Source organism: Merops nubicus, unplaced genomic scaffold, assembly GCF_000691845.1.
Source record: "Merops nubicus isolate BGI_N331 unplaced genomic scaffold, ASM69184v1 scaffold13231, whole genome shotgun sequence".
NCBI classification, from domain to species: domain Eukaryota; kingdom Metazoa; phylum Chordata; class Aves; order Coraciiformes; family Meropidae; genus Merops; species Merops nubicus.
The window spans coordinates 20992-45643 of NW_008586318.1; the positions used below are offsets into that span (position 1 = coordinate 20992).

Here is a 24652-nt window from a genome sequence, read left to right on the forward strand (position 1 = left end):
GCAATTTCTAAAACCTGTCTTCAGCATATCTACCACAGGTATTAAATGCTCATCTGCATTCCTAGAGCAGCCCAAGTTCACAATCTTGTGAAAGATTTATTTGGTGAGAAAGCATCATGCCACAGCAGCATGTCCAGTTCAGAAGCTCATTGCCAGGACTTTCTATAGTGCTCTGTATGCACAAATACAATAAGCATATGGACCTTTTCACATGAACAGTGCTGACACGAAAGCACTTCAGGGTTAAACGGTACATCTGGAGAGAGGGACTCCTGTGATCTAATTGTGGTTCATAAAAAAAAAAAACTTAAAAAATATAGAACTTGAGTGCAGATTCTTTTACATAATGTGTGTTGACAATGCAAACCAGCCTTCTTCTTTTTGCTTTCCCACCTGCAAAAGAAGAAACCAGCTGAAATTCACACATCAGAAGTGTCACACAGGCTTGCTACTGCTAGTTCATGCTGGCTTGTGTAGGACTGTTGTGTGTCAGCTGACACACAGCAATTTTCTGCCATCTGCACCACGGAGGGAGTCATAGCACATACTTTAGACACCTAATTTAAGCCACATCTACCTTTAATATTCCAAATTTCCCCTCTGGGGATGTATGCTTCACTGTCAGCATAAGCAGTCTTGGACTCTAAATTTGTGTCTCTTTATTGCTCCTAATTTAGGTTATTTTGGACATCAGGAAAAGTAGTTAATTTATCTTCATTATTATACATTAAGACATTAATATCTCCTCATGGTTGCTTTCAAGCATACAGAGAGGTCTATCAGACTGTACTACTGCCTGGAGTTCCCCATGAACACATCTCAGTGTAGTCTGTGCTCCTCCTTGCACATCATGAATCAGAAATCTAGAGTGGGGATTTTTCTCTGCATTTTGATTTATTCTTCAGCAACTGCCTTGTGTAAGGGCCAGGTGAGAGCCTGCTTACCTCTTAAATATGTGGCCCCATGAGTACAACACAATGACTACTTGAAATTCTCTGGAGCCACCAGTGAAACACTTCCAGAAGTTCCCAGTTCTAACACATGCAGATGACGCAGTAGAAAATGTAGTTATAGGATTATTCCCCTATCAGTTGTTGGGAATCCAAACTGCTATGAATCAATTGCCATTAGCCTCAGTAGATATAAGGCAGGAGGACAAAGCTTTCTCCCCTTCTTTATCTGTCTTGCTTTTTCCCCTTCTTTATCTGTCTTGCTTTTTCCTTGTATGATACCACAATTAAACTTCCTTGCTGAAAGATTTTTCAGTCCTACCTTCGGCCTTTGGCTGACAGAAGTTAATTTCCCACTTTCTGGTATGTCACTTTGGGGTGAACAAGGTTTGCTGGAGTCTCCTACAGACCTGTAGATGTTCAAAGATTGAAAAAGTGAAAATCAGGGAAAGTTCATGAAGCCAAAGAGAAACATGGCAATTTTCCCATTCTGTTCAAGTTAGTAAAGGATCAAGTCAATTAAAGGGTTAACATTTACCTTCTTATACTGGTCATACTTGCAGGGGAAACACTATCTTCTTTGGAGCTGTCAACAGCAACTGCCACAGGAATGGACACCTCAATTGTCTTCCTTGTGTTTTCTAGGCAATAAATAATAGCTTGATTCTGATAAGAACACAGCAACATTGCAAAATACTCATTTTCTATTTTTTTTGAGGGATATCACGCAGTTCTTCACAATTGCACAGAAAATAGAGCAGATGTAAAACATCAGGCTAAACATCAATCCCATACCCACTACCTGAAAATGACAGGCACTGAAAGATACTCAGAACAACTATGGACAATGTGCTTAGACACAGGATGACTTTTCCATGAAAAAAAAAAACTTTGAAAAAAGCCTTTGGCAATCAGAAGCTTAAAGACTTCTGACTTCTCCAGCTGAAGATTTTGCTCATGCTGAATTTACGTTACAACAGCTGTAGAAGTGTTAAAAGTGTTATAACCCCACTGCACGTGGCATTGGACAGGCACCTGCACACGTATGCACACACATAGTCTCTCTGCCCCCCTCAAGTCCTTCCCTTTACACATCCTCCCTGGCTTAGGAAGGGGGACAGGGTGGGTGTCCCCGACAGAGCACGTATATTTGCTCAAGTGCAGTTCTGCCTGTACTTACAATGGCTCTATGAAAAGATAAAGAAGCTCCAGTCATTTCTTTCTATTATTAGCACTAGCAGCAACTCAGCAAGGTAGTCTGATGGAAAGAGCCCTCAAAAGACCAAAAAACTAAGATGTGGCTGACAACTGGATAACCAGTCTGCTGTGATTTTCAGAAGCATGATGTAAATACCCAGTCTTTTTACAAAAGGTTCCCAGCAGAGAGGACAGATTAAAAAGCCTAATTCTGCCTACCAGTGTCTATGTATCAGAACTGTCCTGCAGACAAAGACACAGCAGAGAACAGACTTACCATGAAGCATATTTACAGCAGATAAATTACTAAGAAATTAACTCTAGGAGAAGTTTAGCTGATATATTTTTAGCTCTCCAAAATAAGAAGTGTTTGTGCCACAGAGTCATTAACAGCAAGTGAACTGCTGACCACAACCCCTGATCCGATCTGACACGGACACAGAATTCTCAAAAGGGGAAAAAACTCTCTCACTAGTTTTTGTTTTGCCTGAAGCTGGGTACTCACCAGTACAATTTAGGGGTGGGGGCAGAACAGGAGATGTCAGAGGGACCATATTGTCAGCAGTTGATTTCTGCTGGTCTATTAACTGCAACAGCTGATCATGGGCTTCTCTGCTCTGACGATTCAGCTCTGCTATTCTTTCCTCCAAGCGCTTCGATACCAGGAGACGAGTCTGCTTGGATAATTGGATAATTGCTTCCAATTAAAAACTTACAATTTGCACCTTCAAGGAGAGCAATATATTTCAAGTAGTTCTACACATTTAGTTTGCAAACTGAAAGTAAACATAATTATATAGCACCTCCTGTAAAAAAAAAAAACAAAAAAAAAAAACAAACTCAAGTTGTTCCTTTTGCATCCAGGCATCTAGGTCTTTAATTGACTAAATACAACATTATTTTAAATTGGTCTTCCTAAAAATAGGAAAAAAAAATCCAGTCTGTGTAGTTTCAGGAAAAAAAAAATTAAATCTCCCAACCTTTCCAGCAATTAACCATAATTAAGAAAATATTTAATCAGAGAGACATATTCAGGAGGATGTGAGGAAGCAAAAGCAGATTTCTAGAACTAAAAACTTGTCTTTAGACTAGATTTTCATCCACTTGGACCTCTTCTCATAGGTTTTTGGGCCACGGTGACAGAAGTATGGCATGCATTTAAACATGTACTTTGCAAACTTGACAAGAACCTGTGGGCTGATGCAGTCCTTTCACTGTTAATACTGTCCAAGCTACAAGAAATACACCTGATCATGTTGCAATCACCTCTTTTTGCAGCATAACCTCATCCTAAACTTAATGTGCTGCACATTTCTCAACATTCATATACAACACAGGTCCCATATGAGAAACTACTGCTGAGCTCCTTAGGGAATGATAAAAAATCATAAGCCTCCAAGCAAATGAATTAAAAGAATATTTGGTCTACTACTGTTTTCCTTACAACTGACGATGGGGAAGAAACAGTCCTAAAGCATCAGTAAGCCATGGGAAAGCAGACCAGCAGACAGAAAAGGCAGGCTGGACTCCTCTGTTAAGTTCTCACCTGTCCTTGTGAATGGTCTGGACCAGGATTTGCATTTTGTATTTGGTCTGGCTGATGTGGGCAGTCACTTGTGTCTTCAGTAAAGCCTCTGAGTTCGCTCAGTTGAGCTTTAATGAGAGAGTTTTGTCGTGTGAGCTGCTCAGCTATCTGTCCCAGTAGATCACCGTTCTGAAGGAACTCCTCAGCTGTGCTGTTTTTGTTAGTGTCACCTGAGCAGGACAGGCTGATTTTCTTGTGGGAACTCTGCAAGTCTTTGTCTGCAGGAGGAACTGGTTGCCTTTGAGAGATGAGACAGTTTTCCTCAATTGTGCTCTGTGTTCTCAGGGAGGAAGGTGAGCTCCTTTCCCTGCATGGCTCTCTTTCAGTGTCAGGAGACTGAGGAAGGGCTGTAAACACTACGAGAAGAAATAAAGGAAAAAGATATGATCATCATCAAGGAAACTACCAGTGATTTTATTGCATCAGGCTAGTCACAATCACACAGGAACCTGAGCTGCAACATCTCGCCTAAATAGTTTAAGGTTACAGATCAAAACACTGTATGTAAGATCCTGCTGCAAGAACTTGCCAGGTTTAGTATTTCCTATTGCAAACAGTCTGACATTTAAATGATTTCACTAGAGGTTAAGAGAGAAATCAGAGAGAAGATAAATTGCTTTGAATTTCTTAGCTGATCAATCAAACGCTACTTCTTAGTCCTCCATTTTCCAAAATCCAGTTACCTTACCTCCTAAAGTGTAAATTTACATTTCAGCCGATATTCATACTAGCTTAGTAAGAGAACTTTTAGAAAAATAAAACAAAACACTATGACACTTTTGGCATAATAAGAAACCAGCTCTTTAGTCAGGCCCTAAGAAAGCAGAAGCACTCTGGCCAACAAAAGTAGTCAGGTGGGTTTTTTTTTTTTGTGGTCAACCTTAGTGAACAGATACCACACCGCACACACATGACCAAACATGTTACAGTGCTGTCAGCTGCTCCATGTTAAGTTCAAGTTGGATTTTATGACCAAAACCAGGTTTTCCATGCTGTATAACCCAAATAGCCCATTCCTTCCCAAGCTTTCACTTTTGCCTCTTGAACAGTGCATGATGTTTAAAAATTTACAGACAAATCTGTTTTATGAATAGTTTTTTATAAAGAAACACTCGGGAAATTTAACATTCGTGTAGCCATTTAGCATCCTTAATGGTCTTAAAAGATTAACAATACATTTCTCACATAGCTAAACTGTAGTGAAGCCTAGGAATACAGTTTTATATTCTTGTTTCAAATGGCAGACATCTGACAGTTCTCAACAGGACTGAAACCAGATGCTGCTCTTTGCAGAACAATACCTTTATTTCATTTCCTCCTGCTTTACTATGTGCCTCCTCATAGCACAGCAGCCCAGCAAAAGATTGAACTAGATATAAACTTCCAATTGCCCTGCCAACTCCTTAAAAATCAAAAGGACTCCGAGTTATTTTTCTGACTTGGAAAAGACTTAGAGCAACACAGCTGAAAGGGGAAGGGGTAAACAGGAGGAGGGAAGGCACAAAACCCCACTGCTGTGCCCTACTTCCTGTCAGCAACCATCAAGCTAGCCATAGACATAATTATCCACCTCAACAACCGAGTTACAGGGGCCTGGCATGCTCACTAAGATCCCACGTGGTTACAATGACAGTTGCAGGAGGAAACAGCTCATTTTGAGAGTCACAAAGAGCCTTCCCCTTCTGCTCACTCTAATTAAGTTTAAATGAGCAATACCTTCCCTCATCACCACTGATGAACTGTCTTCCTCCCAACAACCAGAACCAAGCCACTAACCTATAAAACTCCTAAAACCTATGGGTAGTGACTCAAGACTGAAATAATCTGTTTATCTGGCACCACATAATTTCACCCAAAACTTCTTCAGCCACCTCCTGGCGTTAAGTGAAAACCAATGAAACCTGTTCCCTGTGCTTTTAGAACAACTTCTGCTGGGAGGGCTGGCTCAAAGCTAGAGCATGCAGTCAACAGACACCCTGGCTTGTCTGCAGCATTAGCTGCAGAGGCACTGAGCTTCCAGTCTTCAGTGGTCCCACCATCAAAGGTGATGGAAGGTGGAATACATCATCAGACAGAAATCTGAGAAGATTTGCTGTGCATCACAGACAAAGAGCTACCACAGATCATGTGTAAGCGACCATCCAAACCAGTACAAAATAAAGAGGCCAGTCTGGATTGTTGCTGGCAGGACTGCAGACGACAAAGTCTAAAGCACATCTAGCAACAGGCACAGAAAGAAAAGAAATGCATGTCTGGGTGCAGAAGCAGGATATCCCAGCTATAGGGCCAAGGTGCCCAAGCATGCAGATTAAAATTTTCCATAGGAAATACATCTACAAAAGCAGTGTGAGACTGAAACAGTACGACATTACACAGCCTCCCAAGTCTACTGCAGGCAAAGACATCTCACCATTCTGGAGAGGAGACAATTCCTGACTGCTCTTCTGCCGGGGGGGCGACAGCAGCACAGCTGGCTGGAAGATGTGAAATGGGAAGCTTCTACCAGCTCCTGCACCACCTGAAGCGTCTGACCTCTGGGGAAACTTGAAAGGAAGCTCTTCCTCTGGGAATCTCAGCATACTTACCCTGTTGCCTGCACCATCCCCAGGCCCAAAATAGTTCAAATCAGGTTTTTCTAAAGAAAAAGACAAAGCAGAAATAGTTATAAGAAAAAAAAAAAGTTTAGTGCACTAGAGAAAATTCTCAATAACAGGTCTTATGGTATCTGAAAAGACCAACTAGAGTATGTTCCCCACACACTCATAACTTCCAGCTGACCCCTAGGTACAGATCTCCCACTGGGGCATAAAACTAATTTTCACTGGCCTTAAAAGCCAGAACAGCACTTGTACGTAGCCTCACAATTTCAGGATACTGGTAAGAGATCTGTTTGAAGCTCATCCACAAGTCACACAGACATCTTGTACAGAACAGATATTTCAATGGGCTGCATTTGGTGATATTCTCCTGAGGAAAGCAGACCTACACGCTTGTCCTAATTAACCTATATTATAAATTTGATGGCAACAATGGTGGCGTGGAAAACAATTTGAAGCTTTTTTGAGCTCTTTGATGGTCTTTCAATGACTTAATTCAAGTCAGCCATCTCTTCAACAAAAAAAAACACCTAAAATTTCTGCATTTAACTACAACTAGCTTGTGTCTACCTTGCCATCTATTTTGAACATACCATGGAGGCACAGAATGAATAGTATGAAATCAAAGTTGTAGCTAGCTGTGAGAACACAGTAATTTTAATATACTTACAACCATTGTACCACCAGTGCTATTTTGAATTCTCTCTTCATAATTTTGTTCAAGACATTTGTTCCCACAAAAATAAGTTGGTGGAAAATTAAGTAGAACATACCTGATCCCAAAATGCAAGAGACAAAAAAAGCACAAGAGCTAGAAGAGGCTGTTTTCATAAAATAATGGTTGTGGGTCACATTGCTGAGATTCTAAGGCTGAATTTAAAACTTGCCCTCCATATTCAGCGATCCTAGCAAGAAATTAGGAAGATCTTCCTGCTCTGCTTCACTGTACAGAACTGCATTTCCAAAATACACTCCTCATCTGCTATTTGGCACTATGATATTCCACCTATTCCTCTCCCAGCCACTCTCTCTCCAGATAAATCCTGTGTTAACTTGCACATAGACTCTGTGCTAAAACCAGCTATCTCAAATGTCTCACATCCAGTCAGATGCCTTAAGGATACAAGAGATCTCCTTCTGAAGGAGGAAGAAGAAATATTTTTGTAAGCTTAAAAAGCTTTCCTCTCAGGAAGGTGCCTTTTCTTGAGCATTGAGACCACTAAGGAAAAAAAGTTTTGGAAATTATAGTCTTGCAGAACTGTTGTATAGGAAGGTTGCCTTAAGAGCAAAAATTATGCATTTAAGCTACCAGTGGGGAAAGACAACTGGGAGAAAACTCTATGGTGAAAGAATGTAAAAAGTAAAATGCGAATCATGTCTGGTTAGTATGGCCATTAATCATCCTGGCTTAATTTAGCCTGTGTCTATGTTACCTGTCACTCAGCTGGTCAAACACCGTTAACACAAAGTCACAAATACCAGTAAACAGGCTTCTGCCTGCCTAGTATCAGGCCTCAACAGCTGCTGCTTCTGGTCAGCAGCGACCTCCAGTGTCTGCGGGAAGAGTCAATCTCATAACTGTCAGGCTGCCTCAGCAACACGAAGGTGGGATCCTGTTTCAGTTGGGTTTTGTTTGTTTGTTTTTTAGGAGCCTCAGAATAAACCTGACTTTCTAAGCCATCTTTATGAGAAGGTGGGGAGAGGAGTAGCTTTTCCCCCTTTTTTTTTTTTTTTAAATATATAAAATACATTATGTATCACTTAAACCTCAAGCCCAGGACTCAAGTAGAAGGTTAGCCTTGAAGTCCTAATCCAGACAGAAGGATTCCCATGGGGATGGTATACGACCTATACTAAGAAAATAACAATAACAAAGCACTTGTGCTCACAGCAGAACCCATGGCATATGAATTTCTAGAATTGAGAGTCTTGTATGCTCACACAAGAGGTATTTATTCAAGCAGACATCTATTAAATAAATACCAGACATTCCACTACAGAGAAAATGAACCACAACTCCTGTTCCATCCTTCACACATGCAGACACACACCTTGGCTGTTCACTGGAGCTTTGCTTGCAATTCCAAAATAGTTTGGACTTTGTTCTCTTCTTGGTTCTACTAAAGGGAGGCCTTTAAATGCTTGTGTGAGTGAGGTCAGCTGTTCATCTGTTACTGTCATGTACTGCTGAAGCTTCTTCTGAAGGAAGGAAAGAGATACAGAAATTTGTATTCTAACAACACAAATTAGAAAATTATATATATCAGAAGCAGTTCCAAGAAGAAATTTGACCTCTTAGTACCACTGAATTAATCTGTAGGATTCCAGTAAAGTGTTAAATATTAATGTCTCCACTTTTATAATTTATTTTCTCCTGATTCAAATAAATTATTTGGTTTTCTTTTTCCTAACTCATGACCTCGCTTCCTCTCCAAGGTTGCTCTATTGCTTCATTCCCATATGTGACCACTGAACAAATCTACCTTCACTGCAAGCTGAAAAAAACAAAATGTAGTATTACATCTAGTCTACTTTGTTGCTCCAGTAGTGTTAACAGTACAGAAGTGTGGAGGAAGATGCTTAAACTCTTTGATTGATAAAGCTCACTTTTACAGAACTAGCATTTCCTTGGGCTTTGAAGTTAAGCATTGTAAATGAAGATACAATAATGACTTTCCAAATGTTCTTCTAGCATACCTGCTATTACAATTCTCAGGCTCCTCATTCACTTTTGTAATTTTCTGTTTACTGTTCAAATCTCTGGAACATGAAGCACTGCATTTCAGTCTATATTTGCAACAACTGGGTATTCTAACAAATCACCCTGATGGGTAGGGAGCAAGGGGGGCTCAGTACCTGCAGAGTAATGTTCTCTTCCCTCACTAGAAGTATTTCTGCAGTCAGAGCATCAATCAGTTCTCTGTGTTCATTCAACATCTCCTCATGCTTCTGTCTCATCACCTCTCTCTCATGCAGCTGCTTTTCACTCTAAAGCAGGAGGAAAAGTTAAAAACCTTCTATAAACCAATACAGACATTTTTGGAAACAAGAGCAGGTCCATATGACACTGTACTGCTAAACTGACTTCATTACTTTTATTGGACAAAATCCAATTTTCATGGCTTGAGAACTGTCAGAAAACTTACTGTTCTTTTTTGATTAATCCACAACACTGCAGGGAATCCTACACATCCTTGCTCTTCTGCCTTCACAACTTTCACAGGCTGTAATTACAAGCATTGTCTCTGCATGGACACCATTTTGTAAGTCACTGAATCTTCATGCAGTAATCAAATGACTGCAGGTATGCTGATGCCTGTCAGTATCCTGTGCTACTTGTGCCTATTCTTTAGTTTCCTTAAGTCATTAATTAAGACAAATTTGACTAGGGGGAAAGTAGTTGCTTCCTAATGCTTTCCCCTCAGGGAGAGAAAAAGTTTTAGAGGATTTAATTATTTTTTTTCTTTAAGAAGATGAAAAGGTTTTTTTTACATCATCTACATGAGGCGAAAGACCTTACTGCAGAACCTCTTGCTCTAAAAAGAGATTATTAATGTGTTATTTTAAGATAGACCACTGCAGTAGCCAGGCTTCCTGTACAAAGCACAAGAGTCCATTTCACCTCTAGTGGGTAAGTGGAATACACAACTGCCACTTTTTGGACCATCTTAGCTAAAAGAGCAAAGGCTACAGAGTCCCATAAACACACCAGAATTAGCACACGGAATCCTTCCCCATAGGGCTGTCTGCATTTATTCAAAGGAATCCCTGAACAACAGAAATACAACCTATCTCCAAAACACAGGAGATCCTGAAAAGCAGTTGGGGTTCTCTGCTGCTGCCGGACAAAATTAGCATGAGCTGCCTGTAACATACCATAGATTATTTCCTGCTGTCATTGGAACCAGAAGTGAAAAAACCAACAAGGAAGAACTGTTAAATCACAACAGCTCTGCAGCCACATAAAGTGAAGGAATAACAAGTAGTTTTGAGAATAAACCACAGATACTGTCACTAGACACAAAGACAGGCAGATATATCTCCTTTATGCAGGACAGAGACAAGCCACCTGTTTTCTGGCTCCCTTCCAACTAGAGAGAACAGCTTTTCTGTATTGATCCAAGTGAAGCAGGCTGGCACAGAAAATGAAGAAAATGTAGACAGTCCTAAATTTTTAAAAACCAACACAGCTCAAAATAAGAACTTTAATTCTGGTAGCAGTGATGAAGCCTACTGATGCCTTAGATCTGGATAAGCTACTCTATCTACTCATCCTATGTCATGTTAAACTAGTCTTGGAGGAAAAGCTTCCAAAGCAGCTATGGGTCTTAGAATCATAGAATCATTAAGGTTGGAAAAGACCTCTAAGATCCCCAAGTCCAATCACCAACCCAACACTACCACGACCACGAAGCCATGTCCCGAAGTACCAGATCTAAACTTTTTTTTTTTTTAAACACCTCCAGGGTTCACAGCTGTACTCATCCATTCCTACCGTCAGGTGGGATTCGGGTCTGAAATACCCTGAAAAAAGAATCTTCAGTCCAACCCACTGCCAAGTGTACCTCTGATCTCACTTCAACACTGCCTCAGAATATGCAGAAGAAGAGAACATAGCAACACAGGTTAATGTATTATGCATAAACTCTTTTTGCCCTGTGAATCTGGCAAATAAACAGCATTCTTAGTAGAACAGGAAAAAAAAAAAAAAAATTAATTCTAACATTTGGCAGATGACATTGGAATTTATTTAGGAAGCAAGTCAAGTTCATGCACTTCCCTTTTACGAGTTTCGTATAGCTTGGCAAACATTTCAGAAATACCTTTATCCCCTCCTCTCTAACCTCTTCTATATTCCCTAGTTTCTTGTAGAAGTTGATTTTCTTTTTTAACCACTAACTAATGAAACTTTCAGGAAAGATCTAGTAATTCATGTTTCTCTTTCTGCTTCTTATATATAATTTTGAGAATAACCTAAGCAACATCCTTTATCATAATTCTTCTGTATTCAGCTTTCCTGCAGCAAAGCTGGAAAATATTATTTTCACCCCAGAAGAGGAAGGGAAACTTTCTAGAAGCTTTAAAAGCTCTTGAAGCCTGATTGTCTACCTGAAATCAGAAGGTTTCTAAATATCCCCTGCAAAGTCACTTTCCTGGAATGCTTTGCCAGGCTAACTTTCCCAGCTAGGCAAGACAAATGATGCACACAAGCACTCGAGTTATTCCTAGCATCACAGGGACCAGGTTTCAGGAAATACTCAGAGAAGCTGTGACTTCACAGCAAATTCTCAAATCCTAGTTGTGATTAAAGCTCCATGAAAAACAGAAAAGTCACTAAAGATTATAGATGCATGCTGTCTATATCAAGCAACTCTAAATATGATTAACTGCCCTTTGTAGCTTAAACAACTTCTGAATATTTCTACTCATGAACTTAGGCAGTAAATCTGAAAAAAGTTACAGACAATTCTGCAAGCAACAGTCAGCTCCTGGAGGGATGGAATGATAACGCACTATGAAAGTAGAAACAATATCATAGAGGTGCTCAGTAAAAATTGGGAATACAAGGCAGCATCCACGTTTCAAAACAAGTAGTCTCCTTAAACACTCAGACTCCTTGGCCTTCTGTCTGAATAGGGTAAAAGCTATTAAGATAAATTCAAAGTTACATTCGTAGAGAAAGTAGCAACTAAGAAAGAAAAAGAATTACTAAGGAAATCTGGAGTAGTTCCAGAGGAAGCCTGAGGTTCAAGAACAACGCATTTCTGTGGAACACAAATTAAAGGCACTCTAAATAGGGTTGTACTTGCAATTATAACGTTAATTTTATGCTATTAAATTGATGTTTTCCTAATAAATGGAAAACACTCTATTGGAAGTTCAGAAGATCCTCTCCATAACTGCTAAAGAAACAAATTCAATGCCCTGCTTTGGTTTTACAACTTAAACAGAGAACAAGTGCTAACTACTATTAAAACATAAGATGTCCTGAGCCAAAGTCAGTCTTCTTTTCACTACTGAATTGGTTACTTACCATTTGCTTCCAAGACAGGTTTTAAAGTAAATTCTTTCTCATAGATTAAATACAGGATAATACAATGAATAAGCTGTCATATATCCAAACAACAGAAAAAAAATTCAAATACAAAAATAAGGGTTCCCCCCCCCCAATTATTACACATTCTGAAAAGGAACCAAAATAGGACAATTTCACATTTATTATGAATCTATTGTCTTTGCTATTGGGATTTAGGTAACATTCTGCTGCAATTATTAAGAATGCAGGAACTGACATAATCCAGTTGAAAATTTCACACAGGCCCAATGAAACAGAGCCACTGTTGCATCTGGAATAGCTCTGAGTTAAAGATCAAATAAAACACTTTTTTCCCCTCTTTTCTATTTTTAAAAAGAAGTTCTACACATCTTTCAGGTAATCTTCTTTAATGGACTTCCATTGATCCTCAGCTGTATGCTACTATTGGTAGCCTTTCAGGTCATTAAGTTGCTGCCATGGACAGAAAAAGAAAGCAAAGTAATCCCTCAAAAAAAAGGAGGCACTCAGATCCACTGCTTTAGTGCCAACAGCATTGCCTTTGGGAGGCAAAGGAAGAATTTGTACACAAGGCTATAGTGAATACCCTGCTACAACTCTGAACTTAAATGACAAAAAATTAAATTATTTCAATAAGTATTTCCTGCTAGTAGTCGTTGAGAGACTTTCACTGCAGTCAGCTCCTCTCTTTTCACTAGGCAACCCATTTCTAACCAACAAAGTTTTAACTCCTAATTGCATGCAATCCAAATAATAAACAATGATAATCAGCCTCCAAAGTAAAACTGACTGATAGCCAGGAAATACCAAAGTTTACACATGTAAAATAACTTCATACCCTTTTTCATTCATTCTACAGAAGTGACTCAGTCTTCTCACCTCTTTGAGGTAGCGCATCAAACGACAGAGAGCGTTCACCAGTGACAGGGTAAACCCAGTGAGGCCTTCACTTCTCTCAGTTTTTTGAATCTCACGACCTGTACATCGCTCATATTCCTCCAATTCATGCTCCAATTCATGTATCATGTGGTTAAGGACATCTAGGTTGGATTTGTTGTCCCTCTGAAGGTCAATAGGGATTGAATTAGCTGGAGAATCATCACTCTCCTGTCTTGCAGAGGTCTGTGAAGTTTTTCTTTTCACTGAGGGAAAAAAAAAGGCATCAATGAAATTTTAACTTGTATAGAAAGCTTTGCAGTATCAATGAAATTACATTGTTTATTGAAGCAAATCAGAAGAGGGGCCTTCTCTTGCCCTGAGCTGAACTAGACCATCAAAGAACATCCCCACCTATTCCAGTTATTTTCAGATCATCAAAACCCACATTTTCTGCCACCACGTTAGTACCTCTCAAGTATGATTGTTTGGTGCTTTTATCTTAGATACCTGTATATACCTTCCTCCTTCTCAGTTAAAAGCATGGAAGCAGTTGGACAGTAAAAAGCCAGTGAAAAATATCATCTGCTTTCCAGTCTCATACTTAAGTGACCAACTCCTTTACAACAATCCTTTCAGGTTACAGTTTGTATCTGATCTGAGTCAGTCCCCACATAAAAATGCATGTAGAAAATAGCAACTGAAATTCATAAGTCTGTGCAGCACAGACTAGAAAGCTAGATCAGAAATGGAAAAGCCCTGCACAGGAGAAAACTCCACAGTTAGCATCCAAGGGTGATACGGATGGTTCCCAGATTCCCACGGACTTCCCTTTGCCAATGAACATGCAGAATACACTACAGAAGAGGCTGTGGAATGTCCACCCTTAGAGCTACTCAAGACGTTGGCTAGAAGAGGCTCCCCAGTCAAACTCTGGAATTAGCCCTGTGACGACTTCCAAAGATCTCTTTCAACCTACATTTTCTTATGAAACTAAGGACTATGGTCAAAGGGATAGGTGTTATTTTTATGAGTACTAAACTTTTTGTTGCAGTTTGCTTTTGATTCCTTGCTTTCGGGTTCAATACTTGTCTCACGGTGTCAGTGTCATTTACAGCCTCTTCTTCATGTTCATTCTGGAGTTTTGAACGGATTCTCTTGATAACATCAGTAGCATTGAGGGCTGATTTAAACACAAACCAGAAAATGTACACATTAAATATTTCAGGTGTGTTCTTAATAGTAATGTTACAAAGCAATTTTCATAGAAGAGATAGCTTTTTAGTCTGGAAATTCATCTGAGCCATATTAGCATGACTCTTGTCTCTCACCCCCACCCAGGGAAGGAGTTCCAGACAGGATCCTGCAAACAGCCCAACAACACTTGAGAAGCTGTCATTCGGCAAATCCAACCTGACTGATCCAGTGACCGAGAAACAGTTGTTGGAGTCAAAGGCACATGGGATTCCTGTTGTAAGATATTTTTTCTTGTATCCTTTTCAGCCCATAACTGAGAATTCACCAAGGAATTTTCTTCTCTCAGTAACCGAAGCAGCCTAAATTCAAAACAAGCATAACAGTGAATTGTGGTATGTAGAGGGAATTTTAACTGCGCCACAAAATGGCATCCTAGAGGCCTTTATGCGCAACCCAGGCTGTGAAGGATATGGTGAAAGACCGGAGGTAGACGGCAAGGGCACGGTGTCTTTGAGCCTCAGGCAGGAAGGAGAAGGGTGACAGCTCAGCAGCTTCTGTGCAGATCAAAGGCTTGGCAGGAACTTGCAAGCAGGGACCACCCTGGAAACGCCACAGCACGTGGACAGTGACATTTAACCTATCGGGGTACGGGTCCAGCGCGTGGCTGTGCAGTGTTAACCAGCCCGAGTGTGTAAACTATGCGTGATCAGTCACTGAGTGTATAAATACAGCAGCTTGTGTGCATTAAAGCGGAACACTGATGAACCTCCTGTGAAGTCTGTCTTTGATTCCGGGCTCCCCGCAACAGTGGTAGGATAAGAGCACGATTCTAGACTACCTATACAGTCTAAAAAGAGCTTTTTAAATATCTTTAACTTCTCAGGTGAGTTCCTGCTCATATTCATTCCCAGTCTGAATGTTACAACAAAAGGTTTCCCTAGAATTTTGAGGTCAGGAAAGGAGTGTGGGAACAGAAAAAGTGGTTTAACTATTCCCAAGTAATGTCCTTTTAACGCTATTTCCAGTGTAAAGAAGGTAGAAATCTGAATGGATAAACTTGTACTGACCTGTTAGAATTGATGCTGGATTTGAAATTCAAAGAATCATGGTGTCCATCCTCTGATTGATAGATTGAGGATGCTTCCTCTTCCACTTCTTTAAGAGCCTTTTTAGGAGACTACAAAGAAAAAAGGGACTTCAGAGCAATTTCATTTTGTCTTTAGGAAGAAGTTGGAGATCAATTTTCTAAAATTTTTTTTAAAAAAACAAAACAACAATAACTCATTTGTTTCAGTCTCTAGCTACAAAACAAAACAAAACAAAACACGAAACAAAACACACACAACAAAACACACACCACACCACAAACCTCTGGGAAGATTTTTGTGGGACTTTGGTACCCAAGAACTACTGAAACCGACAACTGTCTTTGAAAATAACATAAAAGTGTTCAATTTAATAACTAATGTTTTATTTGGATGATTTACATTAAATAAGAAAGACCACATACATAGTAGGGTAAAAAAAAGCAGCTTTAAAACCTGTAACAGAACAAATACAAAAATATAGCAGGCAGAAGATGGAAAAAGGAACCTAAATTATAGTATTTCTAAAATTCTAGTCATTTGACATTACAAGCTAAACAAACTTATAATGAGAGCTGCAGAAATTACATTTATATTCTGTGTGTAAAATGCAGCCAGAACAACCAACAATCCTGTGTACCATTTTCAAAGCATAACTTAAGCAACCCAATTTGGAATTAGGATTCCTCAAGCTATCAGGTTTCTGTGCTTCTGGGTAGGCTTCACCAGATAGCCTTCAACTACAATTTTCGTAGGCACATTAGGAAAAGAAAAACTCACAAAAGCTCAGCAGACAACTATCAGTATTTGTTTCTTTTAAACATTTAAGCCTACCCTGCAGTATGTATCCAGTGATGCAGCTTACGAAGATACTACAGCTAACTCTTTATATTAAAAAAACCAAAAAGCACATCAAAATACAAGACAGAGCAGTACAGCAAATCAGATTATAGATATTTGTGCAAGACAGTAGAAAAGAAGATTAGAGAACCATAAGACTGTGACACCATCACTTTCAATCCCACAGCCCTTTTGCTCTTCATTAGCAAGCTGCTTTCCAGAGTGTCACATGCCTGTTCTCAAACCACACTGAGCATCCCTGGTACAACTCATGTTATGAAAAGAAAATGCAACACAAAGGCAATCCAAAGGAAATTTTAAACAAACAAACATTTTTTAAACTTTTAAACCAGATCTAAATAATTGTAGAAGAATGTGAAGTATTAAAAGTATTGAAGTATTGTAGGACTAATGAAGGCTGTGAAGTCAAGTGGGGCACATTTACAAGTGTTATCAGAAATAAACTGGAGTCCAACTGGCTACATCTCCATATATGCAGACATAATTAGAAAATCAGTGGTGCATTTTGATACATAGCAGTTAGTGAAGTGACATGAGTAATTTTTCTTAGTCTGCAAATACTTTGTTCTCTCACTGATAATTCCAGAATTTAAAAGGGATACCATCCTAATATGAGAGAGTTTCTATGAGACATGTTTATTCCTCATATTCAAAGGTTAAGAAATCAAAAATCATGATTCCAGGAGTCTCATGAAACAAACTCACCTCTATTTAACATCATTTTCTATGTACATCACCAACATGGTATACAATGCCCAAAAGACAGGTTTAGGTCTGCTTGGAAACTCTACCTTTGAATATTCTCATTTTATACAAACAAAAAAACCACAGGACATGCATGGAAGAGAACATACATTACCTGGGAATCCACGACAGAGTCACTCAGGATGGAAAGCTGAGTGGGAGGATCACATTTCTGTACCATGCGTCCTTGAGAGGACTGGAGGTCACAGTTAGGAGCCATTGTTACATTAAGGAAACCTAGAGGAATCAGACAAAACAGGGAAGAACACAAAGAACTCGCTCTGTAGTATGTCACAGGACTTTGTGCCAAAAACCAAGTTCCCATACTTTGCACAAAAAAGGTCACAGAGATGTACATCACTTGAAACAACTGCCAAAGGCCAACATTAGAGTTATCTTAACACATTCAGCCAAGTACCAGGCTTTTGTGCTTCTCACCTGGGTAAATACACTCGTGCAGAAGAAGCATGCAGGATGAAACAGTCATTATAAGGAGAAAAGAATGGCAGACCACAGAAAAGAGAAACTAAGATTTCATATGCAAAAAGCCAGTCCTGCCTTCCAGCAGCATAAGGACCCATAAACCCAAGTAAGAAAAAGAAAAGCCTTTTTCACCAACTGCTGATAAATATTCAACAATATTCGAGAGCAAACAGTCAACCCATGTAGCAACGAGACTCAGAGCTACTACAGTGGCTCAAACTGGTGCTCTGTATAGGCCAGTAGCTTGGCTGAGGAAATGGTGAGCATGAGGTATCCCACAGTAAGAGATCCAAAAATCCACAGTGGACTGATACAGTAGAGTAACCACCCAAGGGTCACTCCTCACTACCATGGGAGGTGTTACCCTCGTGTGTGTTACATCCATGTCCTGGTTAGAGCTCAGCTGGCTCTACCAAGAATTGAATCAATTCTCCATTCAGTGATTTCACTTTCCAGCTCAATCTCTTCTAAGTAACTGCACTTTCTGAAGTTAACAGCAGACTTTTGCAGACAGTGTCTGCTTCTAGCAGTGATAACACTCCAGGTTCAGAGTAAGTACCAAGGATTGGTGTGCAGAAAGGCCTTTGCTTACACTTGCTCCTGTGCAGACCAAGGTCACTGCTAAATCCTGTGTGCCATGTTGCAGTGCTATAAGTGAAAAGGTCGTAAGTAAAAAGGCCACACTTGTGGGGAGGAGTGACCCAAACCTGACCAGCCAGGTATTCCATTCATTTGTACATCATACTCGGTACAAAGCTGAGGGATCACAAGGGTCACGCTCTCTTCAATGGCCAGCATCCAAGAAGGGCTCTGTCTGTTCTGCCTTGGGTCCCAACCCATTAGCTTCTTCAGTTCCTGTCTCCTACTGAGTCCAATATGGGCTCTGGGGGAGTTCAATATTGGTTTTGTACACATTTCAATATTTTCTAATTAATATTATTAACATCTTTTTATTGTTACTGTTTCATTAAAGCTGTTACAGGTTTGGGTTTTTTCCCCAGCTGGTAAGTCTCTCTCCCTTATTCCCTTTTTCTTTCTCCTTCTCAGAAGGGAGAGGTGTTAGTAGAGAGCATCTGTCATTTCTCTAGTGGCCCGACAAGCCTTAACCCCTGACAATCCAACATGAAAAAGACCAATCACACTACATTGGATGATGAAATGAAAAGGGTTAAAGAGAATACTTTGCAAAGCAAGGCTATGTATGAAAAGCAAGGAGATAACCTTATATGTACTACCACATATAAATAAGATGGCCTACCTGTTCGTGTGCGAGGAACGTCCCCAAGCAAGTCTTTTGCCACAGCCATAACCTGATCAGATCGTTCCAACACATCTTGAAAATGGTGCTGATCAGACACAATCTGAAAGCAGAGGGTAAAAGGAAATATTGCACACTGAGCAGACTGACTTTTCCTTTTCCTTTTTTTTTTTTGTTGTTGTTATTGTTCTTCTAAATGGTTAGCAAGAGAACAGCCAACAAAACAACGTTCATGAAGTTGGTCCTGTGAAATTACATCCAAATTAAGATAGATCAGAAAGTCATACTCCATTCTGAGTGACTAAAATTCGCCTTATTTTTTTGAAAAATTAGAGAGTTATTACTTATTTGGCCCACATCAGCATTGACTCTCTTGTTGGAGAAAATCCTCTCACTCTTTTCTTCTGCTACCAGCCTGGCACAAAGAAGCAGCTGAGTGTTCCTGACACACTCAAAATAAAGATATATATCTGGCAAGTAAACAACCCAGAAAAAACAAAACAACAAAACCTCAACTAATGGCATGCATCCTCCAAATCATTTGATCTCAAAGTTGTCTAGTCAAAGAATACCATGTACATCTGACAGATACCCCAAAACTTCACTATTTGATTAGATACAAAACAGTTCAGGCAGACTTGTTTCATAGAGCCTTGACTATTGAAAATCCAGCCTAACAATTAAGCCACCTACCACCATAAAAGTTTCCAGAGACGTAAACACAGCTCACTACATCTGGCATCAGAAGATGTTTTGAGAATCTCCACACATTTCTCACAAGGCACAGCTTCTGTATTCAAGGTCTCTGTACCCTAGTATTCAAAGTCCATCACTGGCACCACAACAGCTGCCTCCTCAGTAGGGAGGTCTCGAAGTGCAAGGCAGGAGGTATTCAGCTACTGTGGGCCAAAGAAGCTGACTGCAGACATGGCTTTGTGGGCAGAAGGCAATTCAAACCCCCCCACTGACTCATGGTTTCACTCAGAAAGTTGGCCATGGCAAAGTAATAAAATTATATTCCATAACCTGGGAAGAAGGTAGTTATTCTTAAACACCTGAGGAGACTAGGTACGCAAGTGACCTCCATTCATCATGGATAATCAGATTTATCCAAAGAGACTGTAAGTATTTCAGAAGATCCCACAGAAAAGGCAGGCTCATGTATGCCCTCCTACTCAAAATTTGAGAACTGAGTGACAGTTTTTGCTCCCCCAGGAATCAATAAGAGGGACTCATTTGCAGCAGTTCTGGAGCACTACATGCTGTTATCTCCACGGAAACTTTTTCAGCATCCATTGATAAGTTTGCAAGTTTATATTCAGCCTCATTCAAGAAATTCTAGGCAGTGGCATTCCACCCATTATCCCTCCACTCCCCATTTTATTAATGCTTTGTTATGTCAGGAAGTTTCCCCATATATCTAGTTGTCACACCTTTCTAGACTTTTGAGCCTAAATTATACTGCCGTTTATTACACTTCTCCTAATAACCGATTTAGCAAATCAGTGAATATTCATCTTTCCATCATCTCACATGATAATTGTGATACTTAGTTACTAGTCAGTTTTCACACTTGATACTAACTAAATCTCGTCTTTCCACTTAACCATCTGATGTCAAAGCAATGCAGGGTGACAGACAAGTCATGTCAGAAGGAAGAAAAACAAAACAAAAAGTTTACCTGTTCTAAAACAAGATTCCTTTCCTTAAGGCAATTAAAACTAAAGTGATGTGTTTAATTAGACAAAAATTATTCTAATTAATTTGTTTTCATGCTCCCTACTAGATCTCTTTTGGCATCAGCAGGTTCCTAAGCTTCATCCTCTTGCTGAACACGTTATGAAAATTTTGAGAGCACTGCATCCAATGTAGATTAGGTCACATTTGCTTGTGATCAGAAGAAAACAAAGTTATACAAGATTCTAACCCATCTAGGCCCACTCACATGCCCCTGACAAAGTCACTGAGTGCTCTACTTTCTTCCAGGTTTGTATCACCTAAGAATTTAATGAATATTCATCTTTCCTCCCACTTCAGGTTGTTACTACAGACAGTTAAACAGGACTAATCCTAAACCCTCCCCACTATGATAACCAACTCACCACCTACCCTTCAGTGTAACACACCAACGTTATTCTAAAAATAAGCTGTTTCAGGACCAGTCAGTGTGGCTCCTACACATTCATAATCCAGAGTTAGAGACTATCTTATACTGTTTCTTTTTCATTCAGAATTTGACACAGACAAATCCCCAAAAGATTAAAATTTTACTTATCCATTTTATAACTTTTTCTCTCCTTTTCTTCAGCCTACAAGAATAAAACACAGTAGTAGCAGCATGTTCCTAGGGTTTGTCTCTGAGCCTTTTGCGGTTAGTTGAGTGGGATTCAAGGCACTTAGGAAGCCACACAGTTGCAGCAGTAAACAAGGAAAAAAAGATCACCAAGATAACAGAGACATGGGGACAAACCACAGTGGTGATGTACTGGAATATACAGACTGAAGAGTCTTCCTAGTTACTCTGAACAACATGACCCCAACATTAACAAGATTTAAGCTAAGATTTTTTAATCTACACACAAGAAGATGGCAGTGTTTCAAACAACAACAGTCAGATATGCCAGGCAAGATGAAACCTCAACTCCTTTTGTCTTTCTAGCTGAAAGCCTCTTTTCTCTGGCTGAGAAGTAAACACAGGGTATGTTGAATAAAGTCATCTCTCAAATATGAAGGGGAAAGCCACTCAAGAGGAATTTAAATTTGTGAGTTATGATTAGAAACAGCAACAAATACAGAAGGCTACTTCCTAACTGTGAGTTTTACATCTGTGAAATTAACAAAGTCACATAATAAGTAATCCAGTCAAACCTTAGAGCAGCTAATCTGATCTCCCTTTCTGATACAGAGTTTATTTCTGCATGGAAGTCCTATTGAAACTAGACTGCTATTACATTAGGGAAATTCATGTAAAAGTCCACAGCTTTTTTGAATACCCCATTAAAATGCACTTGGCAGAAAAGAAAGAAAATAAAGGCCCAAATTAAAGTCTGAAGCTTGATTAGCATGATACCCTTAACACAAAAATTCTGTTGTGATTGCAGAGAAACAGGTGTCAAATAGTTCTCTAGAAAGTGATCTTCAGTTCTAAGTACATTCAGTTGTATCTGCCTATGCTTGAATGTTCCCAGAGATCAGACTTCTGAAAACTTACAAAAGATGAAAGACAGAAGAGGTCTGTGATGGTTAATCCATCGCATATTTACAGGACTACTAAATCATGTTTACTTTAACTGCCAAGTGAACATTGTTGGTAAAGAATGACGAGGAGCAAGAACAATTCTCAGTTTGTCCAAGAGCTGATGAGGTCTAAAGCCAATGACTACGTTATGAAATCAGTTTTCGTAACATAAAACAAGGAGTCACCTGCCACAAAACAAAAGGATGTCTTCCACTGAAATCCCTTTTCAGACAGTGACAGATACTGTTTCTGATAGCTAATCTTAAGTCTGCTGCCACAGTTCTAGATTGAAAAGCAAATTAAACGATGTTTTTTCATAGTGCTTCAGAATGCCTGGAGAACAAGCTGTTCAATCACCAGATGACAAGCTTGTCTACTAGCAGCCATAGCTCCTCAATCTCTGTGTCAAGTTTCCTTCCAGACAAGCTCTTCCTTACCCTTTCAGCCCCCATGACTCTGCATGTTTAAAGAGGCAAGAGCAGACAAGGGCGTCCCTCCTAGAAAAAGAAATGTTCACATTTCCAAAGAAAATTACTAGACAGGGAGAAGGCTGCAAGACAGCATTAGGAACACAAAGAACACATACATACCCTTTTTTATAACACACAGTTTAACTCTGCTAACAGTTCCTGCTCAAGGCTCAAAAAAGTCTGCAGAATAACAGCATAGCCAGGCAACAAGGACCAAATTCACAACTGCATCTATCAGCTAATGTGTTATAATACAGCTTATTCTAGTCATTGCATGTACTCATCACATAGAGGAAGCAGAGTGCAGGAATATATGAAGTCAAACTATCCAAGAAGAGCAGCAAATGCTGACCAATGTGCAAGAGCAGTCTTCCATTACTGCTGCTAATCATCTGCAGCAGGCTGAAAGTTAAGGATTTAGCTCTCACCTCATGCATCAGAGTCAATTTCCTTTTCTCCAAGGAATCAGCAGCCAGTTGTTTCTGCTTCTTCCAATCTCTTTTCAGCACTTTCTCTTGCAGTTCCCCATGTGCCAACGCTGGGTTTTTTGATTTGCATATCTCATGGAGACGCGGCTACACAAGCATGAAAGAAACCATTTCAAAATCAAGAAACAATCTAAAGCAAAATTTGCAGGCTGATGCTAACAAGCTCTTCTTGATTTTATAATTCAGTGCTGAAAACTATGTTAACTTCATGGCAGTACATGCAGTAGTACATGATAGACAGCCTTACAAACATCCTGAAGTTTAAAACGCCATCAATAGCTGCCAAATTTAAAGCAGCTCCAAAGACAAATGGGGAAAGTCTCAGAGTTTCAATTTGCCTTACGTCTCTGAGTCTGTAAGAGTTTTCTCAGCTGCAGAGAGAGGAAAAAAACAAAACACTACCACCTATAATATGCCTAAAAAAGACATAAGTCCTGATTTAACACTAATGTCAATCACCAGAGATAGTCTGTCTCTTCTTCTAACAATGAGACATATATATATATTCAGTTTAAGTACAAATTAAATGTGTGAGGTTCTTCCTAAAGTGTCTGGAGGCTATCGTGCAACTATTTATAGAATCAAGTCTCTCTCTGCTATTGTGCCAATCTGTCCTGATTAACCTGTCAAAATTTATAAGCAACAACTGCTCATATTGTCTATTCTATCCTGGTAATCACTGGAATCCAAGGAAAATGAGATGGAGTTCATATATTTTGTAGTGAATACATCAGTCAGTATAAAGAAATCATGTTAAATTGTTTAAATGAAACTTGAGTAGCCTCAGAATTAGACAGATTCCTGAAATAAAGCATGTCCTTCAGTCCTTCCTGCAGAGATGAACCTAACTTCAACAACTCCACTGACTTTTTATGTATTTACATTTTTATACTTTCATACTGGTATACACTTTATTTTAATAAAAACTACAGCTTTTCCCAATGGAAGCAGAAAACCTAAAACCACCAACTGCCAGAGCCAGGGATGCATGCTACCATAGGTAACTAACACTAAAGAGACAATGTTTTCAGAAGCTTCAAAAGAAAGCTTAAACATGGGCAGAAAATATCCTCAATAAGTATGGTAAACGCAACAGGAAACTAGCTCAATCGCCTTGCTACAGAGGAGCAATGGTTGCTATTAAACTTACAATAGCCTCAGGAGTTGCACGGTGGACTGTCAAATCTTGGATGGTACTCTGCAAATAGGAAGCAAAGAACACATCAAAAACCAGAACTGTGGATGAACTGGATTTTTTTTCCAAGTTTCACTAAAAAAAACCCTCTAAATTACAACATAATTAGCATAAAACTAAACAATATGCCATTGCAAAGCATGCCAACCTCAGTGAGGTAGCCAGTCAGCAAAAGTTATAGCCCCGTCACGCCTGGGCGCACTCCGCAGCCTCCAGAGCCGGCCGGCAGCTGGGCGGCCCAACCTCACTCCACGGGCGGGAAGCGAGCGGGGTCGCTCCGCGTCACTCCCGCCCCAAACCCGCTGTCTCCAAACGCGAGCCCCGCAGAGGACAAGGACTTCTCAGCGGCCGCCCCCAGCCCTTCCCCTGCCAG

The 24652-nt window shown here is 39.8% G+C and overlaps 1 protein-coding gene across 1 annotated transcript; it reads right to left on the minus strand.

The window, feature by feature from the left end:
• Positions 1–339: 339 nt before the first annotated feature.
• SPICE1 (spindle and centriole associated protein 1) lies at positions 340–24282 on the minus strand (the record flags this gene model as incomplete). Its single annotated transcript, XM_008948617.1, has 15 exons — positions 340–393; positions 1273–1360; positions 1489–1591; positions 2653–2821; positions 3694–4088; positions 6143–6367; positions 8381–8528; positions 9186–9317; positions 13264–13526; positions 14303–14443; positions 14674–14816; positions 15525–15622; positions 18869–18991; positions 23025–23171; positions 24235–24282. Coding segments are annotated over 15 exons (2277 nt in total), but the record flags the coding sequence as incomplete, so codon positions are not given.
• Between the last annotated feature and the right edge of the window lie 370 nt (positions 24283–24652).